Source organism: Plutella xylostella, chromosome 29 (genome assembly GCF_932276165.1).
Source record: "Plutella xylostella chromosome 29, ilPluXylo3.1, whole genome shotgun sequence".
NCBI classification, from domain to species: Eukaryota; Metazoa; Arthropoda; class Insecta; order Lepidoptera; family Plutellidae; genus Plutella; species Plutella xylostella.
In genome coordinates, this window is record NC_064009.1 from 3,103,301 (window position 1) to 3,119,398 (window position 16,098).

General features: G+C 36.2%; 1 protein-coding gene across 1 annotated transcript in view; it reads left to right on the forward strand.

Moving 5' to 3' along the window:
* Nucleotides 1–16,098, forward strand: part of LOC105385314 — a 206,477-nt gene that overhangs the window by 122,436 nt on the left and 67,943 nt on the right. Inside the window, exon 8 of the mRNA XM_048631541.1 lies at nucleotides 8,317–8,512. Within this exon, the coding sequence (XP_048487498.1) occupies nucleotides 8,317–8,512 (196 nt within the window). The remainder of the gene's footprint in view (nucleotides 1–8,316; nucleotides 8,513–16,098) is intronic.

The following is a 16,098-nucleotide window of genomic DNA, read 5'->3' on the forward strand; positions in this document are numbered from 1 at the left end:
ACAAATTATTTCTTTTTTTTACTAAAGGGGCTAATTACATTTTTATGTTAGCTCTTTCCCAATTGATACTTGCTTATAGTATGTATTTATCCATAATTATAATAATAATAATGTCCTCCTAGCCGAATTTCGACCACGGCGGCCAATCTCATTTGAGATCAGCCATCTACGCAGGAGTAGATTATAGTGCCCAAGTGTGTGCGCAGTACACAGGAGCACTCTCTGTTCCGTCACTCCCATAACCCAATGGGACGGATTGACCGACACGACTGGAGAGAGCTAGGCGCAGGACCGACTGCTTTACATGCCCATCCGACAGCATAGATCGTTTCACTGTTTCGGACATCAGGTGATCAGCCTTCTATCCATAATTATGCTACTATACTAATAGTTAGTCCTTGTGTTATCCGTCATGTCATAAATACTCAACGGACTACACCATACCCTCTTGTTCATAAAAAAAAGTTATAGGACGTTTTAGCAATTGAACTGTTTTGTCACTCTGTGACAGAGAACAATTTGTTCCTATAACTTTTTATGAATAAGGGTAAGGGGTTAATCTCTTTGTCTGAAATCGAAGACAACATACTCGAAACAGTTTAAATTGATAAACGCGAGGCGTTATTTAATTAAGAGAGCTTCAATCAGCGTTTTCACTTGGTTCACAAAGCTTGTAGTTATAGTATGTGTAGTGTATACTGATTAATATAACAATATACCTCTAGTATATCAATTAAGTAATAAGGTCGCCAATTGTACCATAATATAATATGTTTTGTCTATCTCCTTATTTGTAATTTATATGTGTGTGCAATAAAGAATTATTATATATATCTTTTTCTGGCGTGTACCACAGGTAGTTAATGATATGTTGTGTGATTATAACGAAATAGACATTTTCACCAACAGTTTACCTTCAATATGCAACCGGTTGGCTCGTGGCTATTTTGTTTCTCAAACCCGTGTATTAGTTTAAGTATTAGTTAATTACACTCACGGGCAATGAAAAGGTTCCACTGAGAAAAGCACCAAATTACTTCTAAGCGGAAAAGGCTAGCTTAATGCCGTCTTCTGCAAAATTGGAGTACAATTAACAGAGCATCAGGATATCAACAACTAAAATCGGTAATATTTGTTTAAATTTGAAATTAAATCTTTGAAAAAATTGGGTTCGTTTGTTGTCGACATTTTGTGAGTGGAACTTTTTCATTGCCCGGCTGTGTATAACCATTTTTAAAATAAGTATTCTATAACTAATTTGTTAAATATACCGTTACGTACGTTAAATACGTTAATAATGTTTTACCTAAAGGTGGAAGCTTGTTAGACCTATGTTATCTTTAGTTTATTTTTAGATTATTATATTTACTTAGTTAAGTTTTCCTAAAAAAATAAAAAATAAAAAAAAAAAAAAAAATACCGTAATGTCATTAAATATATGAGATTTTGTGGGTTTCAGAACGGGAAGTTTTGTTCAATTAAACCAGTGAAATCCTAACTGATCATAGCAACTAAGATCCGTTGGCACAAATCCCGCAGTGAACAGCCCATCCCGTCGCACATATCCCGCTAATCCTCCAGTTTGGATTTGAAATCAGAACACGATTGGAACTCATTTGTTTTGCTGGCAAGCTACAGCGATTATGGCCATTTGGGACTACGCGTTTCAGTCGAGACTGACAACAGCTTACTGCTAACGACTCCGGTTGATGACTGTGCTTGATGTATGTGGCTTAAATATTCATAGTGCTTAATGTTGTATCGTTTAAAAAATGTGTTATATGAGTCGGGCCAGTTCTGAAACAAAAAAATTACATGTGTTGAAACTGAAAATGATTTACGGAATAATAAGACAGTGAAATAAATACGTAATGATTAATATTACTCTTCTGTTAAGACAGGTCTGAATAAAAAAATATCTTTTGGATTGGAACTGGTTATTTCTTTAATGCATAATAATTATATTGCTGCTCACATGATATCGTGGATGTATTTTGGTTTAATGATGAAAACGATATGGGATTAATAATAATGTAGGCTTGTTGTAAAATTCTGTAATTTAAAAATAAATTTTTCTTTATCAAATTGGAACCAAACTGAATATAAATTAACTGAGGCAAGATACAAATATAAAGGTTTTCCGCCCTTTCATACTGTCCAAGCCTATTTCAAGCTTCGTTTGGCGCGGTCCCTATTGTTGACGAAAGCCATGGATGTTTTGTCTTCAGAAAGAAAAATATAATATTATATTATACTAGCTGTTCCCGCGAGCTTAGCTTCGACTTAAAAAGTTTTTCCGTGGGAATTCCGGGATAAAAAGAAGCCTATGTTCTTTCTCAGGGTCTACACCATATGAATACCAAATTTCATTCAAATCCGTCCAGTAGTTTTGGCGTGAAAGAGTAACAGACAGACAGACAGACAGACACAGAGACTTTCGCATTTATAATATTAGTTAGGATTTATTCATTGGATATTTTCAATGGCAATGATTTTGTTAGTACTTATAGAAAAATCATTTGATTCTGGAAATTAATACGGGTATCTCAAAGTATAATATAAAAATAGAGTATAGACATATACTATGAAATAAACTAGCAAAACACATATTATACACTTGTATACTTACATACAAATTTGTCTTGTTTCTTGCGGGATATTATATTGCCGTGCACACTTTTTGGTCGTTTATGTTAGTCCCAATGTAACTATGTCATTGCGTCAGAATCAGACATTCTATCTGTGCGTGCGGAAAGCTAACTGGATTAAATCTACGCAATAATTTCCTAGTTTACTTGAATTAACCCAAATTTAACCGCACCGTAATTACGTAGGTAACCTGAAAGCTAAAAACTTAATGGTTCAGCAATTTTGCATTTTATGTACTGCACCTGTGAAATTCAATCATGCTTTAAGTGCGGTCATAAAATTACCCATTAACCGAATTAAAACTAATATAACCCGAGTCGCTTTCCCATATCTTAGATTGCCAATTAATCGGCTTATGCATTACGTATGTAGTATGTAAAACCAAAGAAAACTCACTGAACCGGAATAAAAATCAGCCATTGTTGTATGAGGAAATATCACACGGGTCCCTATGAATTATTAATGTACTGGCGAAATCATTTTACCCTACGCTATGTAGCTCTTATTGTAATGAAAATAAGGTTCTGAAAAGGAGGTAGATGTGTCAGTCTTTATGGAAAAATGGCTTTGAAATATTATTTCTATTGAAAGCTTTGGGAAGACGGAACAGATTTCTATTTCTATTATGAGCCCTGAATATCATGAATAAAACATGGGAATGCAAGAAGTTACTTTGACTTTTCTATGTAGATATGCAGAGCCATTACTTACGTTAACTGCTATACAAATTAATTCACTTTCTTAAAACCTTTTTCGACCGTAAATTCAAAGTTAATCATTTTCATTATTAGTATCCTTTCCAATCGCATTCATTATGATCACTTTATATTATACAGCCTTCTACTGATAAACATCTCCCGTAAATTAGGTATATTGAAGGCTGTGTGACTCACAATTGCTGAGGTTGATCTCATATTCTTGAAGCTTATCTCATACATAAAGCTCTGCTCTCATCACGAATAACGTGCGGCGTGGGACCCCCTCAGGATAAACGTATTCAACCTATGTCTTGCTTATCATATTATACAGACAGTCCGGGAGCTCAATTCCTAATATTTTTACAACTGGTTTTTCTTTTATAGGATTATTAGAGTTTTCTGCTATTTTCATATGGTCCTTAGCAAATTCTAGTGTAAAAAGTTGTTTACTGTACGACTTATTGTAGATACTTACCTATAGTTATTTCTGTGATAGTCGTACTCCTTTAGAAATGTTTGTACAAATCATAGTTTATCAAATTCCATATTTGAGCTTTGCAATATACTTAGGTTCCCTTTTTGCCCGTTGTCCGGTTCTGTGGTCCGGTCAACCGGACCACGGGAAAAAAATATTTTCTGTAGTACAGTTGGCCGGACTACGGAAGAATAAACCGGACTACAGAAGATCTAGTTTAAAATTTTTATCGAGTTGACCTTTTTGTTTAAAATATTGTACTTAATTATTTTTTTTATTCTGACCGTTGTTTTCCTGAAAAACGATAGAAATGTTTACTGTTTCTTATGTTGGTTGCTATCTATTATCTATCTATACGGCTAATACGGCTTTGGAAATAATACTGAATTATGTCTCAATGTTTACACTACATTTCAAGGAAAGGTGCTGTGAAAGGCATCATATTACAAAAATTGTAGTTACAAAGATGGCTCGTTACTGTGGAGATGTAGCCCTTTTAAAAAACTGAAATGCAAAGGATGATAAGCAAACACTAATCAGAGTTACAAAATGAAATAAACAAAATGTTTATATTAAACGCAAAAGGGACGATATACTAAAAGACGATACAATAACGCATATTCAATTGCAACTTTTAAACGAAGAAATTGATTTAGGCTATGCTTTGGAGAAGCTAGCAAATACCTATAAGATAATTAGTAGGTAATACTTATAAACGCAATTTCCGTACCACGGGCATAGAGGGAATTTAAATAGTTACTGGGGCTTTTTTTATTTCAATAAACCTAATATTATTTAAAGTCGCCTTTATGTTTTTTTTCTTATTTGATTATACTTTCCATTGTTATTTTAAATCTCCTTTGATTGTATAGGAACCTATACTTATATTAAAAGGCAACCGGACCATGTAAAACATTATTTTTCAGAATGGTCACACTGGGTTTATAATTTTTTGGTTGCAAAACTACGGAAAATATTTTTTTCCCGTGGTCCGGTTGACCGGACAACAGAACCGTACCACGGGCAAAGAGGGACTTAGGTTTACGTTGTTTTTTATACTAGGTACTTACGTAAAAACATACGTAACTGCCGGCAATGTTTCGGCTGGAAGCCTTAAAAATCACACGAAGCAAACGTTTTCCAAAAGTATTGTTAATAGCAACAGTGGGTTTTGTGGAATTCTGTATTTTTAAGGCCGTATCCCGGACTATACGACACAACTGTATTTGAATAACAACCGTTCAACGGAATGGAACAATACGTTCGATGCATGCCTCAATCGTTGTACAATTTCAACATGGATTTGGATCCTCACTAGGAATATGAATTATTATGCATAGCCTCTCAGAGGCAATATATCCAATTTTCCAGCTGTGGACGATTACTGGCTGATGATGATACCTACATAAAGAGTAGATTTTTGACAAATCCAAATGCCACGAAAAAAAAAGTCAAAATCAACGTTGATTGATAAAAAAAAATTCAACCCGATGTTGCTGGCTTCGTATTACGGAAATAAATACCAACGTAACTGAAAACTGAACAAGTTATATATATATATATAAGTTATATAAAGAAAGTTCAAAAACTCAAGGTAAGCGTCCACCTCTCTGCATCGCACGCAATGGACACAATATTCAGTATTCAGTAGTATTCAGTATTCTTTGGTGCGTTGACGCCGTTTCTCCATACATTTATGACAATCCGTTTGGTGCGATAGGGTGCTTACATAAAGAATCGAGTTCCCTGTAGCAACCTAATTATGTGAAAGCGCTCATGACATTTAAAAATCCGGGAAATCACTCACGGAGCATTTCCCGGATTTTTAAATGTCATAATCAAGTTACCGGTACAGGTAGATACAGGGGACCCGATTCTCTATGTAAGCACCCATACGTACGCTGTCTACAGGTGTACGCTTACCTTCAACCAGCGTTAACAGTAATGCGTCAGTTAATCGCAAATGCACCGAAACACATAATGGAGCTGTCATGCGGACAAATTTTAGCACACATGCGGCATGCGGGGCGATCTGGCGAGCTCAAACTGATTACTGTAGTACAAAGTCAATTTAGTGGGCTCGGCTAACCGGATTACTGCTATACGCCGGCTAGTTCAGGAATCACTTGGACGTGCTTCGCTATTTTCCGGTGAGAATATTTTGACGTTTCTAGTTTGTGTTGTAGGTTTATGGACTGCAGAGTAGATTTCTTGCTGGATACTTTTAATGACATATTTAATGAGGTGCAGCTCCCACGTCGTTTTGGATTTACCGTTGGAAAAGTACTGAAATGAGGTAACTCAGGGGTACTTGAGCTACGGCTTAGGAAAATTCGCAAAAAAAACTATAAGTACCGACAGGAATTAAATACATTGAATAGAATAATAATTGTTGAACACTTATCATACGGAGATACTGACAAGTGAATTACATCCTAGACTAGGAAATACTGTAATAAAAAATACCATACCTGTGGGTACATACTATACATACTATTATTATATTACTATACCTACACAAATATCTCATTTCTAATCAACACAGCAATTAACAGATAGGCGTGTTCTAAAAAGATTTATGTCGGAACTTCAGCCTTAACTCTTATCGCTGGCCATCACTGAACCCACTGTATCACTAACTGCTCTGGCGGCCATTAGACTGTGCATAAACAAGCACATGATCTATGTCGACGCGCGAAAAGCTCAGTCGCTTCTGGATACACTGAGCTAGTTTATGATCTATGTACCTATATGGAATTATTTCTGGTGTACATGAAAGGAGACTCGAGTGACGTATCACCTGTTCCTTATACATATACAGGGTGTTAAGTAGAATGCGTTTGAGCGGGAAATGGGGGTTAGTACTAGTCTAACCAAGCACGTTTCTAAGAAAAAAAACATCAGAATCTCGAATATTTATGTTTAAAGTCTAAAGTAAAGTGGAATGTTTTACCTTAATCAAAAACATGGTCACCCTACACAAACACATAACCAATGAGACATTCGATTGCAAAAGAACACACACTGTAATTTTGTTATCAACTTCACTTTTCATAATTTATTTTAAGTAACTATGATTGTAATTAATTATACAGTAGGTAATAACAATTATTAAATAAAATTGAAATTATTCATGGTGATTAATGACATTTTAATCAACAATTAAACAGCTGATGTGCATAAAGTTTGATAGATCGTACAGAATATGATATATGACTTTCTAGGAGCTCAGAACAATAATTAAACCTTTTTACTCAGAATAACGTTTTATTTTTCTTTTATTACCTAAAGATGCGTACAGACCGGCCCAACGAACGCCCACCGATGGACATTTATCACATAATACAGGGGCAGATTGAGCAACGAAGGTCAACAAAACCCGTTCGTTGGCGACCTGAGACCACAATGCATAACAGGATGATAACAGGGTCTACTTCAATGATGAATTGTTTTACTTACACTCGCTCATCTCGATTTGTGTTGTGTACTTGCGATTGAGACGTCTTTGATGACGAATAGTACGGAAATCCTTATAATAAGTATGGCCTCACTTTGAATACCAGTAGAATAATAACAATCTCGCGTATCTCATTGAGTATTTATGATAGTCATTACCTTCTCTGTGGATCTAGTCTGTCAGTCAGTCATTATTGTTTACTTGTTTACAATCATTTTCTACAATAATTATTACCTAAAAGGGAAAAGGTACCTACAATTCTATCTTTTGATTACCAAGCCTTGTTCCTCATCTCGTTTTATGTTGTGCTGTGCGGTGAATACGTGTGACCTATGTTATGAAGCATAAAATGAAATTGTTCTGTATTCATAAAAGATTGAAGAATTGTGTATCAATAAAGTGATACTTATGGAGTAAAATGAAATGTCTACAATGGATTGGGTACTTTGAGTAGCCAAAATCTCGGTAGGTACCTTGACGATATGGCTCCATAAGTGTGGTGCTGATGCACGCATACTTTTTTATTGACCTTGGCTTTGAATTGTTTGGCCTTGACCTTGGCTTTCAAGTTCATGGTCATTCTGTCAAACGTACCTAAACATGAATAGGGTGACTATGAAATTTTAAAATGTACTAAATAAAACTGTTTTATGTTGGTCAGCTTAAAGCAAATAATATATGTTTTTTAATGTCTTATCGTGTTCAGTATCATCAGCTGTATCTACCATTTCCCGCTCCAACGCAATCAAGTTAACACCCTGTATACGTCCAGCTCACCTGAATCTAAGCTAACTGAAAAATCCTTACACTACAGCACACTACAGTGACAAACCTGAGTAGAAAGCTCTAGTAGTTGTCATTGACATGCTAAGAAGAAGGATTCTGTGCTACCGATCCAACCTTGATCCACCCAATTTTTTCGTTTCTCAACGATTCTATGCCAAACGTCATCAGACTCATTAGCATCAACCTCAGAACTGATTCCTTCAAGAGTCTTCGGCCAATATCTCCCACCAATCTCTACCTCCTTGTTGCAGACCCCTACAGCTCCACCATCCTGCAGTGCAACGAGACGATCCAACTGTCTCGCTCGCACGCGCACGCCACGGTCAGCAGCCCGGGGTTCCCTCGAGCCTACCCGGACGACGTGAGCTGTGCCAGCAACGTGCGCGCGCCGCCCGGGCACACCCTGCTGTTGCACTTTGAAGAGCTGCTCACGGAGTATGAACCGCAGTGAGTGGCTTTTTTTTATTCAACCTCTTTGGTGCCAGTTCCGCTAGAGGACTCGGAAGAAGAACGAATTTAAAATGAGAACTATTTTTCATGTTTTCTTTTTTATTCGGCCTCCTTGCTGCCACTTGGCAGACCACTACAGGGCTCGGAAGAAGAACGAAAGGGACAATTTAAAAAATGTTTTTGGAGTCAGCATGTTCTTGTTCTTCACGGCTCTTCGATCCATACTCAAATTCTCTTCAACTTTATACCGTCTGGAGTGAAATTGAAATCTTTAACCACAGATTATAGAGCCTATTTACTAACTAACCTGCAAGTCAGTAGGATATTCCATTTATTTTGACTGGCTTAATTATACAAAGCACATGTCCCTATCCAACAAAAACACTAAACATTTTATTTGCCGCCATAACTTGCAATATTTACCACGAGACTCCCACTCGCACCGCCATGGCTCGCACATAACAACATAAAACAAAATTTACGATACCATAAGCATGTCGGGGAATCCCCCGGGATGATTCATCGGTCGCGGACCGACGAGCAAGTCGATATATTGTTTCTCAAGGACCTACGTCACTGAGCAGGCATATTCTGGGATATATTGCGATTCTAAAGCAATCGTCAGTAATGGTATAGCAAAATTTGCTTTTTTTTTGCTGATTTTGGAGTTGGCCCCGTAGTGAAATTTGCGAGGAAGTGAAGAGATAGAATTATTTGTTCTGCAACTAGTTTCCCTACGCGCAACTCAAAAGTACGGCGATGTACAACAGAGTCGCGAGCACAAGTTTCGAACCTCCGTTAACGTTGCGTATCGTCAACTGTCACTGTCAAAATGTAAGGCAAAGTTGGTTCCAAAAGTGACATTTGATTTTTCCATATGTTAGGTGGAATTTCACCAAACGCTAAACGTATTTAGTAGCCTGTCATACGTCTGTCAGTTAGTAGAAAATGTATTTAAAATTTGATTTAATTCCGTTTAGCGTTTGGTAAAAGTGACCCTTCGTGTAGATTCGAAAATAGTATCGAATCCTATGCTCGCTGCACAGGTTCGGACTTGACATAATATATTAACAGTAACTCTGAATTATATGACGACCGAATGGTGTAGTGGTTAGTGATCCTGACTACTGAGCCGATGGTCCCGGGTTCGATTCCCGGCTCGGGCAGATATTTGTTTAAACACAGATATTTGTTCTCGGGTCTTGGATGTGCCCGTAAAATGGCAATAGGCTCGCCCCTATTACATTGGGACTAACATAACACTCTGGTGAAAAGTGGGTGCAGCAATGCACCTCTGCCTACCCCGCAAGGGAGTACATTAGTACAAGGCGTGAGTGCATGTGTGTGTCTGAATTATATTCAGCTGCAAAAGTCGTTAAACGGATGCAACTGCTTCAAACTATTGATAAACTGCTATAATTCGTGTAAGTACAAGTGAATAACTTCTGGAAATGTCTATTTGTATAACGACTTTAGCAGCTGACTGTACGAGTTTTCTATACGATACGATAAGTAGACTATTAGCTTTTTCTGAAATACTTTTTGTCTACTCACATAACAACGTAATGTATTTCGCTTTTTTACCGACAAATAAGGTGCAAGAAATATAGGTGTTCCCGAGCGATATTTCCCCGCGCTGTATTCCCACCGGCCGACCCACCACTTGTACAAGTGTCTCACGTATTTCACGACTCTCTACAGGTAAATTTTACTCAAAAGATTCAAAGAATCGAAAATTTGAACCTTTATGAAAATAAATTATAGTTATGGATAGGTCTAATTAACAATTTTAGACTATTACGAAACATGGAATAAACTTAGACCCAGATTTAGGGCCTGTTTCTCAATGCCTGTTGCATACTGTCACTGTCAAAAAATAACAACAGAGTGTGACAGCATGATTTTTATCTTACAGGTAGCCACTAACCAGATATTGTGAAATAGGGCCTTACTGCCAGTTTCTATAACTCTATCTATCTATAACTGGTAGTTACTTTCATACGATTTTGACAGATTGTTACTTTTGATTATGTCAAAATCGTATGAAAGCAACTACCAGTTATGGACAGATTGAGATATAGAAACTGGCAGTTAGTGTGTCGGTGACAAACAGTAGAACGGTATGTTTAATGAAAATGACGTCTATGCAATGGGCCTAGCGCGAAGTCAAAACGAAGTAACATTTACGTAGTTAGTTTCAAATCATATATTATTTGAAATCGTCGTCAAAACAAGTTATAAGTTATAAGGGTATGGTATAGTCCCTGACTGCCGCACTTAATAGGTGATACGTCCTCGATGTGAATTCTTTCCTGCATCCCTATACAAAGTATAAATTTAATAAACGAAACCTTGCGTTGTTGCACTAACGCCAAGCAAGCAAGTGTAGTTTATTATGAGCTAAGTCAGTGGATGATAAGATCTAAATTGAAAGGAGATTGCTTCATAAGTCAAGCATGAATTGCATGATCGAGGCACGGATCTAAACAACGCTTTAGAAAGCACGCTCCATAAAAATATAGAGCAAAGGGTAAGGTTATCTAAACGTTAAAGCTGCTGGTAAAGTTCCTTTGCAGACTCAAAATAATTATGTTTTTAAATTGCAGAAATCATCATAAGCCTTTGAATAACAAAAAATCATATAATATGCAACAACATATATATCGTAATGAATTAATATCCCCAATATCTTATGTATAATTTCTCTGAATGACCTTAATTAAATTCAATCCACTTACAACTGGTGTCTTTCTCCTTAATAATATTTCGAGAAAAATGTCTCGACATTTGTCACGGTCCCTGTTTCTCCATTTCTGCAATTATAAATTTAATTTCAAATAATCTGCCTCATTCGCAAGGACTTTTCCAAGGGAAAATGTTAAACATTTAAACGAATTTTCTGCACTTTGTCCTTTTAATATACAGTCTGTGTTGTGTTGCTTCTACTCTGTGAATTTAAACTCGGTTTAACCAAGCAATTGCAAGACAAAGATTCTGCACGTGACCAAAATACAGAATACACTAATGGGGCTTAATTTAAATTATAAACTGCTCAACGTAAGTACAGTCAACAAAACAGATACGTATCGAAGCGGCGAAGTGCAATGACTGTTATTCTTAGTCTTATATAAAACTTAAATAAATAAAACTTTATTTAAATATTTTTAGTAAAAAAAAGTTATTTATTCACACTGAAATGAACACTCACATCGAATACAAAAACTTGAAGAATCTATCGAACACTGCTTTACATGTCAGTAAAGAATAATAAAGAATAAAGAAATTTATTGTGTAACTTACTTAACTTAACTTAACATTTTTATCTTAGTAAGCTAAGGTAGGCTATTATAAATACTTAATTTATATACTCGCATTAGGCTTACTGTAATTAGGTGTATCGTAACTTTATTTTATTTAATAAGTATAATAAGACACGCCGAGTAACCAAACTAGGAAAGCCCTGTACTATGGCACTCGGCGCCTCCCTTCAGATAACATGCAGAGTTACATATATTATAATTACGAGTAAATTTACTTAGGTATAGCTAGAAACTACCAATTTTACAATTTTATATGAAATAGGTACAATAACTTACGTACATTTTTTTTTTAACCAGCGATAACATTTAAAAGATAAGTTAGGTACAAGAACGTAATACAAGTTCAACCAATATAATGTTAGCGTTGAGGTGGGTAAGTGTGAAACAAGTGTATGATACATGATTCATATTTGCTATTATGAATTTGACACTTATAGCTATGGTGGTAAGGTAAGTTAATACTTTTGTAGCAGGTTAGTGAATCGTAAGACCACATAAAGTTTAGACTTGTGTTAAGTTTTGTCAATTCAAACAGTAATAACCAAAAGGGATTCGGTATTGGCGTAGTCATACGTCATAAGCCAGTTTCTAATATCTATCTTACATTGATGGGTAGTTTTTGTATATAATTTAAGAATGCGATTTATTTTTTTGTACAAGTACGGGGCAATAAATTTAGAGTGGCGTCTGGCAAAGTCCGTTCTGACTTTGGGGGGTTTACAGATAAGATCGTTACGTCGTTTATTTTTGTAAATGTTAGGATCAAATGGAATTTTTCTATGGTAGATTAAAATGATTTTTTCTATAAAAAGTTGTCTTATAGATAACACCTCGGTTTCAGATAAAAGGGAAAAGGTGGGAAACCTGTAGGGTTTTAAATATAGGACTTTCAGTAGAGAACGCTGAGCTCGCTCTAATTTTAATATTTTTGTTTTACATGCACCACCCCATACTGAGATACAATACGATAAAATAGATTGGCCCATAGCAAGATATAATGTTTTCTTTAACTTAGGTGACGCAATGTGACGAAGTTTTTTAAAAAGATATATTAGTTTACGTGTGCGTGTAGTGACATAGTCTAAATGATAGGACCATGATAGTCTATCATCGAGAATCACACCTAGATATTTGATGGATGAAACTTTGGCTAGCTGAGTACAGTTGCAAGTAGATGTGTTAGGAAAATTGCAAGAGTGGGCTTTTATAGACATTTCGTGTAAATTTGGTGACCTTATGGAGAATGACATGTATTTGGTTTTAGTCAGATTTAGTGAGAGCAAATTATTTTGGAGCCATATCATTACCTTTTGAAGTCCGGTTTCGGCATTGTTTCGAGCTTCCATCCAAGTCTCTCCCTCGTATACTAACGCTGTGTCGTCGGCGAAGGAAAATATTCTGCCATTAACCGGTGTATGTAGGCACAGTTCATTGATGTATATGAGGAAGAGGCTCGGACCTAAAACACTGCCTTGTGGCACTCCGAAAGTCATCGGTAGATCAGATGATGTAAGATTACCTATTTTTACTCTTTGGGTACGGTTAGTTAAGTAGTCGCTAAAGATTTCAAGAGATTGGCCACGAATTCCAATATTTTCCATTTTGGATAAGAGGATAGGAATAGAGACGGTGTCGAAGGCCTTTGCCAAGTCTAAGAATATACCTATACACTTCCTTTTATTGTCAAGTAGGTCAACAATGTACTCAGTTAGACTGGAAACCGCGTCTTCTGTAGATCTGCCGGCTCTGAATCCAAACTGTGAATTGGAGATCAGATTTTCTTTTTCAAGATAGTTTGTTAGACGCGAGTTCATAAGTTTTTCTAGTATTTTAGACAGAGCCGGCAGGACTGAGATTGGCCTATAATTTCCGACAACATCTCTATTCCCTCCCTTATGTATTGGGTGAATAAGTGACTTTTTGAACAGGTCAGGGAAGACCCCATTTTTGAAGCACATATTAAATATGTGTGTTAGGTAAGGAATAATAATATGTTTAGTCATTTTAATAAATTTTATAGCAATACCATCTAATCCAGCGGCTGAATCAGATTTTAGGTTGTTGATGACTTTATGGACTTCATTATCATCAGTGTCTAGTAAGACAAATGATCTAGTATGTATATGTTTAGGGATACCGGAATCCCTAGTTATATCATGGTTTTGTAATATTTGTTTTGCTAGTGATTGGCCTATGTCAGAGAAGTACGCATTCACTTCGTTTATTGCATTAATTTCATCAGTTGCGTTAGATTTAAGTAATTCTGTTGGTGGTTTTTTATATTGTTGAAGATGAGTTATGTCCTTGATGATATTCCATGTTTTTTTAGGATTATTGGCTGCTTTTTCTAATTCTATCTTTTCATATGATGTTTTTAGTTTTTTTAATAGACTGTTGCAAAAGTTCCGATATCTGCGGTATGTTAAACTAACGATTTGATTTCCAGGTTGTTGTTTGGTTTTAGCGTGTAGTTTGTCTCTGGTTTTTGTACACTTTAGTAAACCCGTTGTCATCCAGGGTTTGAACACCCGATATCGTCTTGGGATATGAAGCGTTGACGTATTTTCAACTAGAGCTCTTGTAATTTTGTTTACCAATAGGTCTGCGGCTTTATTTGGATCATTAAAGCTAAGAATTGGTTCAAGATCTGATGTTTCAAGGAAGGAAATGGCTTTAGGGTAGTTTATTTTATTGCGTAATGTGTTAACGGATGTGTTTTCATTCTGTTTAATACAGTCAAGTGAAATTGTGACTGGTCTATGGTCTGTTACTTGGGTTTTCAGAACATAGGTTTGAGCACGAAATTGTGATTTTAAATTAATATGGTCAAGGCAGTTATCCTCCCTTGTTGGATACGTATGAGCGGGCAGCAGTCCATGTTCTGCCATAAGATTAAGGTAACTATTAGAAGAACGATCTAGATTATTGGGTTTTATGTCGATATTTACGTCGCCGATGAAGAATATATTCGTAAAAGATTTCATAGATGTTAACACCACATCAATAGAGCTTAGGAACTTATCGGTATTTGAGAATGATGGTGACCTGTAAATTGCTACTATAGCAGTATCCTCTTTGATCTTGACAGTAAGGCAATTAGTTTCATCGCATACTGGTTCATCTACTGTGCATGTTATATTGTCTCTTACGTAGATGACTATGCCGTCGTTCTGGTTCAGGAGATTCGAAGTAGCGAATGAATTGTAGCCGCGTATTTGCGGAATTGGTTTGATAGCATCAAGCCAGCACTCTGTTAGTACCAAAATATCAATGTCAACTTTTGTTCTTTTAAGAAGTAAGCAGAAAGAGTCGAGATTAGCGTTAATGCTCCGTATGTTTTGTGTCATAATCTTTAATGATGTGGTGCCTCTACAAGTTTTTGAGTATTCCTCTGGGTCTAACAAAAAACTATCGGATACACTGAAAGAGTCTATTTCATCTTGAATAGAAATAATATCAACCATTTGTATTAATTAAATAAGTAGAGTAACTACTTCGTAGTGGTGATGATAAGCAGAGGTGCAATAAGGGCATAACTTTATAGCAATTTGGCTGGGTAGAAATTGTATTGGTTTGGGTGTGTTGGTCAATTGTTGGTAGTTGGGGTTTGGATAGATAGTATTCCTTATTTCTAGACATAGTAAATAACAAGAAGAAAGAGCTAGTTCACTTAATTGTAACATGCAAAATAAAAGAGTAATGAATACGAAAAATTTACTAGGAATGCAGACAGATAGTCACTTTGACTTTAGTTCTAGTAGTTGTTCTTCGTTTTTGATCAATATTGCTGGGGTATCATCACTTTTCTTTATAAATACCTTGCCCATTGATGACCAGCTGTATTTGTAGAGATTAGACTTAGTTAAGTCACGAGCCAAGAAGAAAAGTCGGTTTGCATAGGGAGTTAAATGGTCGGACACATATATAGGAGATGTTTGTTTGAAACCCAGGTGAGAAGCATTCAGTTTTGAAGTTTTATGTTGCATATTGTAGATTTTTGATGTTTTGAGGATGCTTAGCTTCTTTTCTTTGGTTGAGAGCTCTACAATCACGGGTTTGTTGGCGTCGCGCTTTCCTGGAATCCTGTAAATATCCCGTATATCGGCTGGAGAAACTTCAACGTTTATTGTCTTGCATAGGGTGACAACGGATGTGGTAAGTGTTTGCTTTGTTTCATTGGTCTCTGCTGGTACATTTCGGATCTCCAGATATGACTTCTTAGGTTCACGGTGTAGATTCTCAATCTCAGATCTGAGGGTGGAA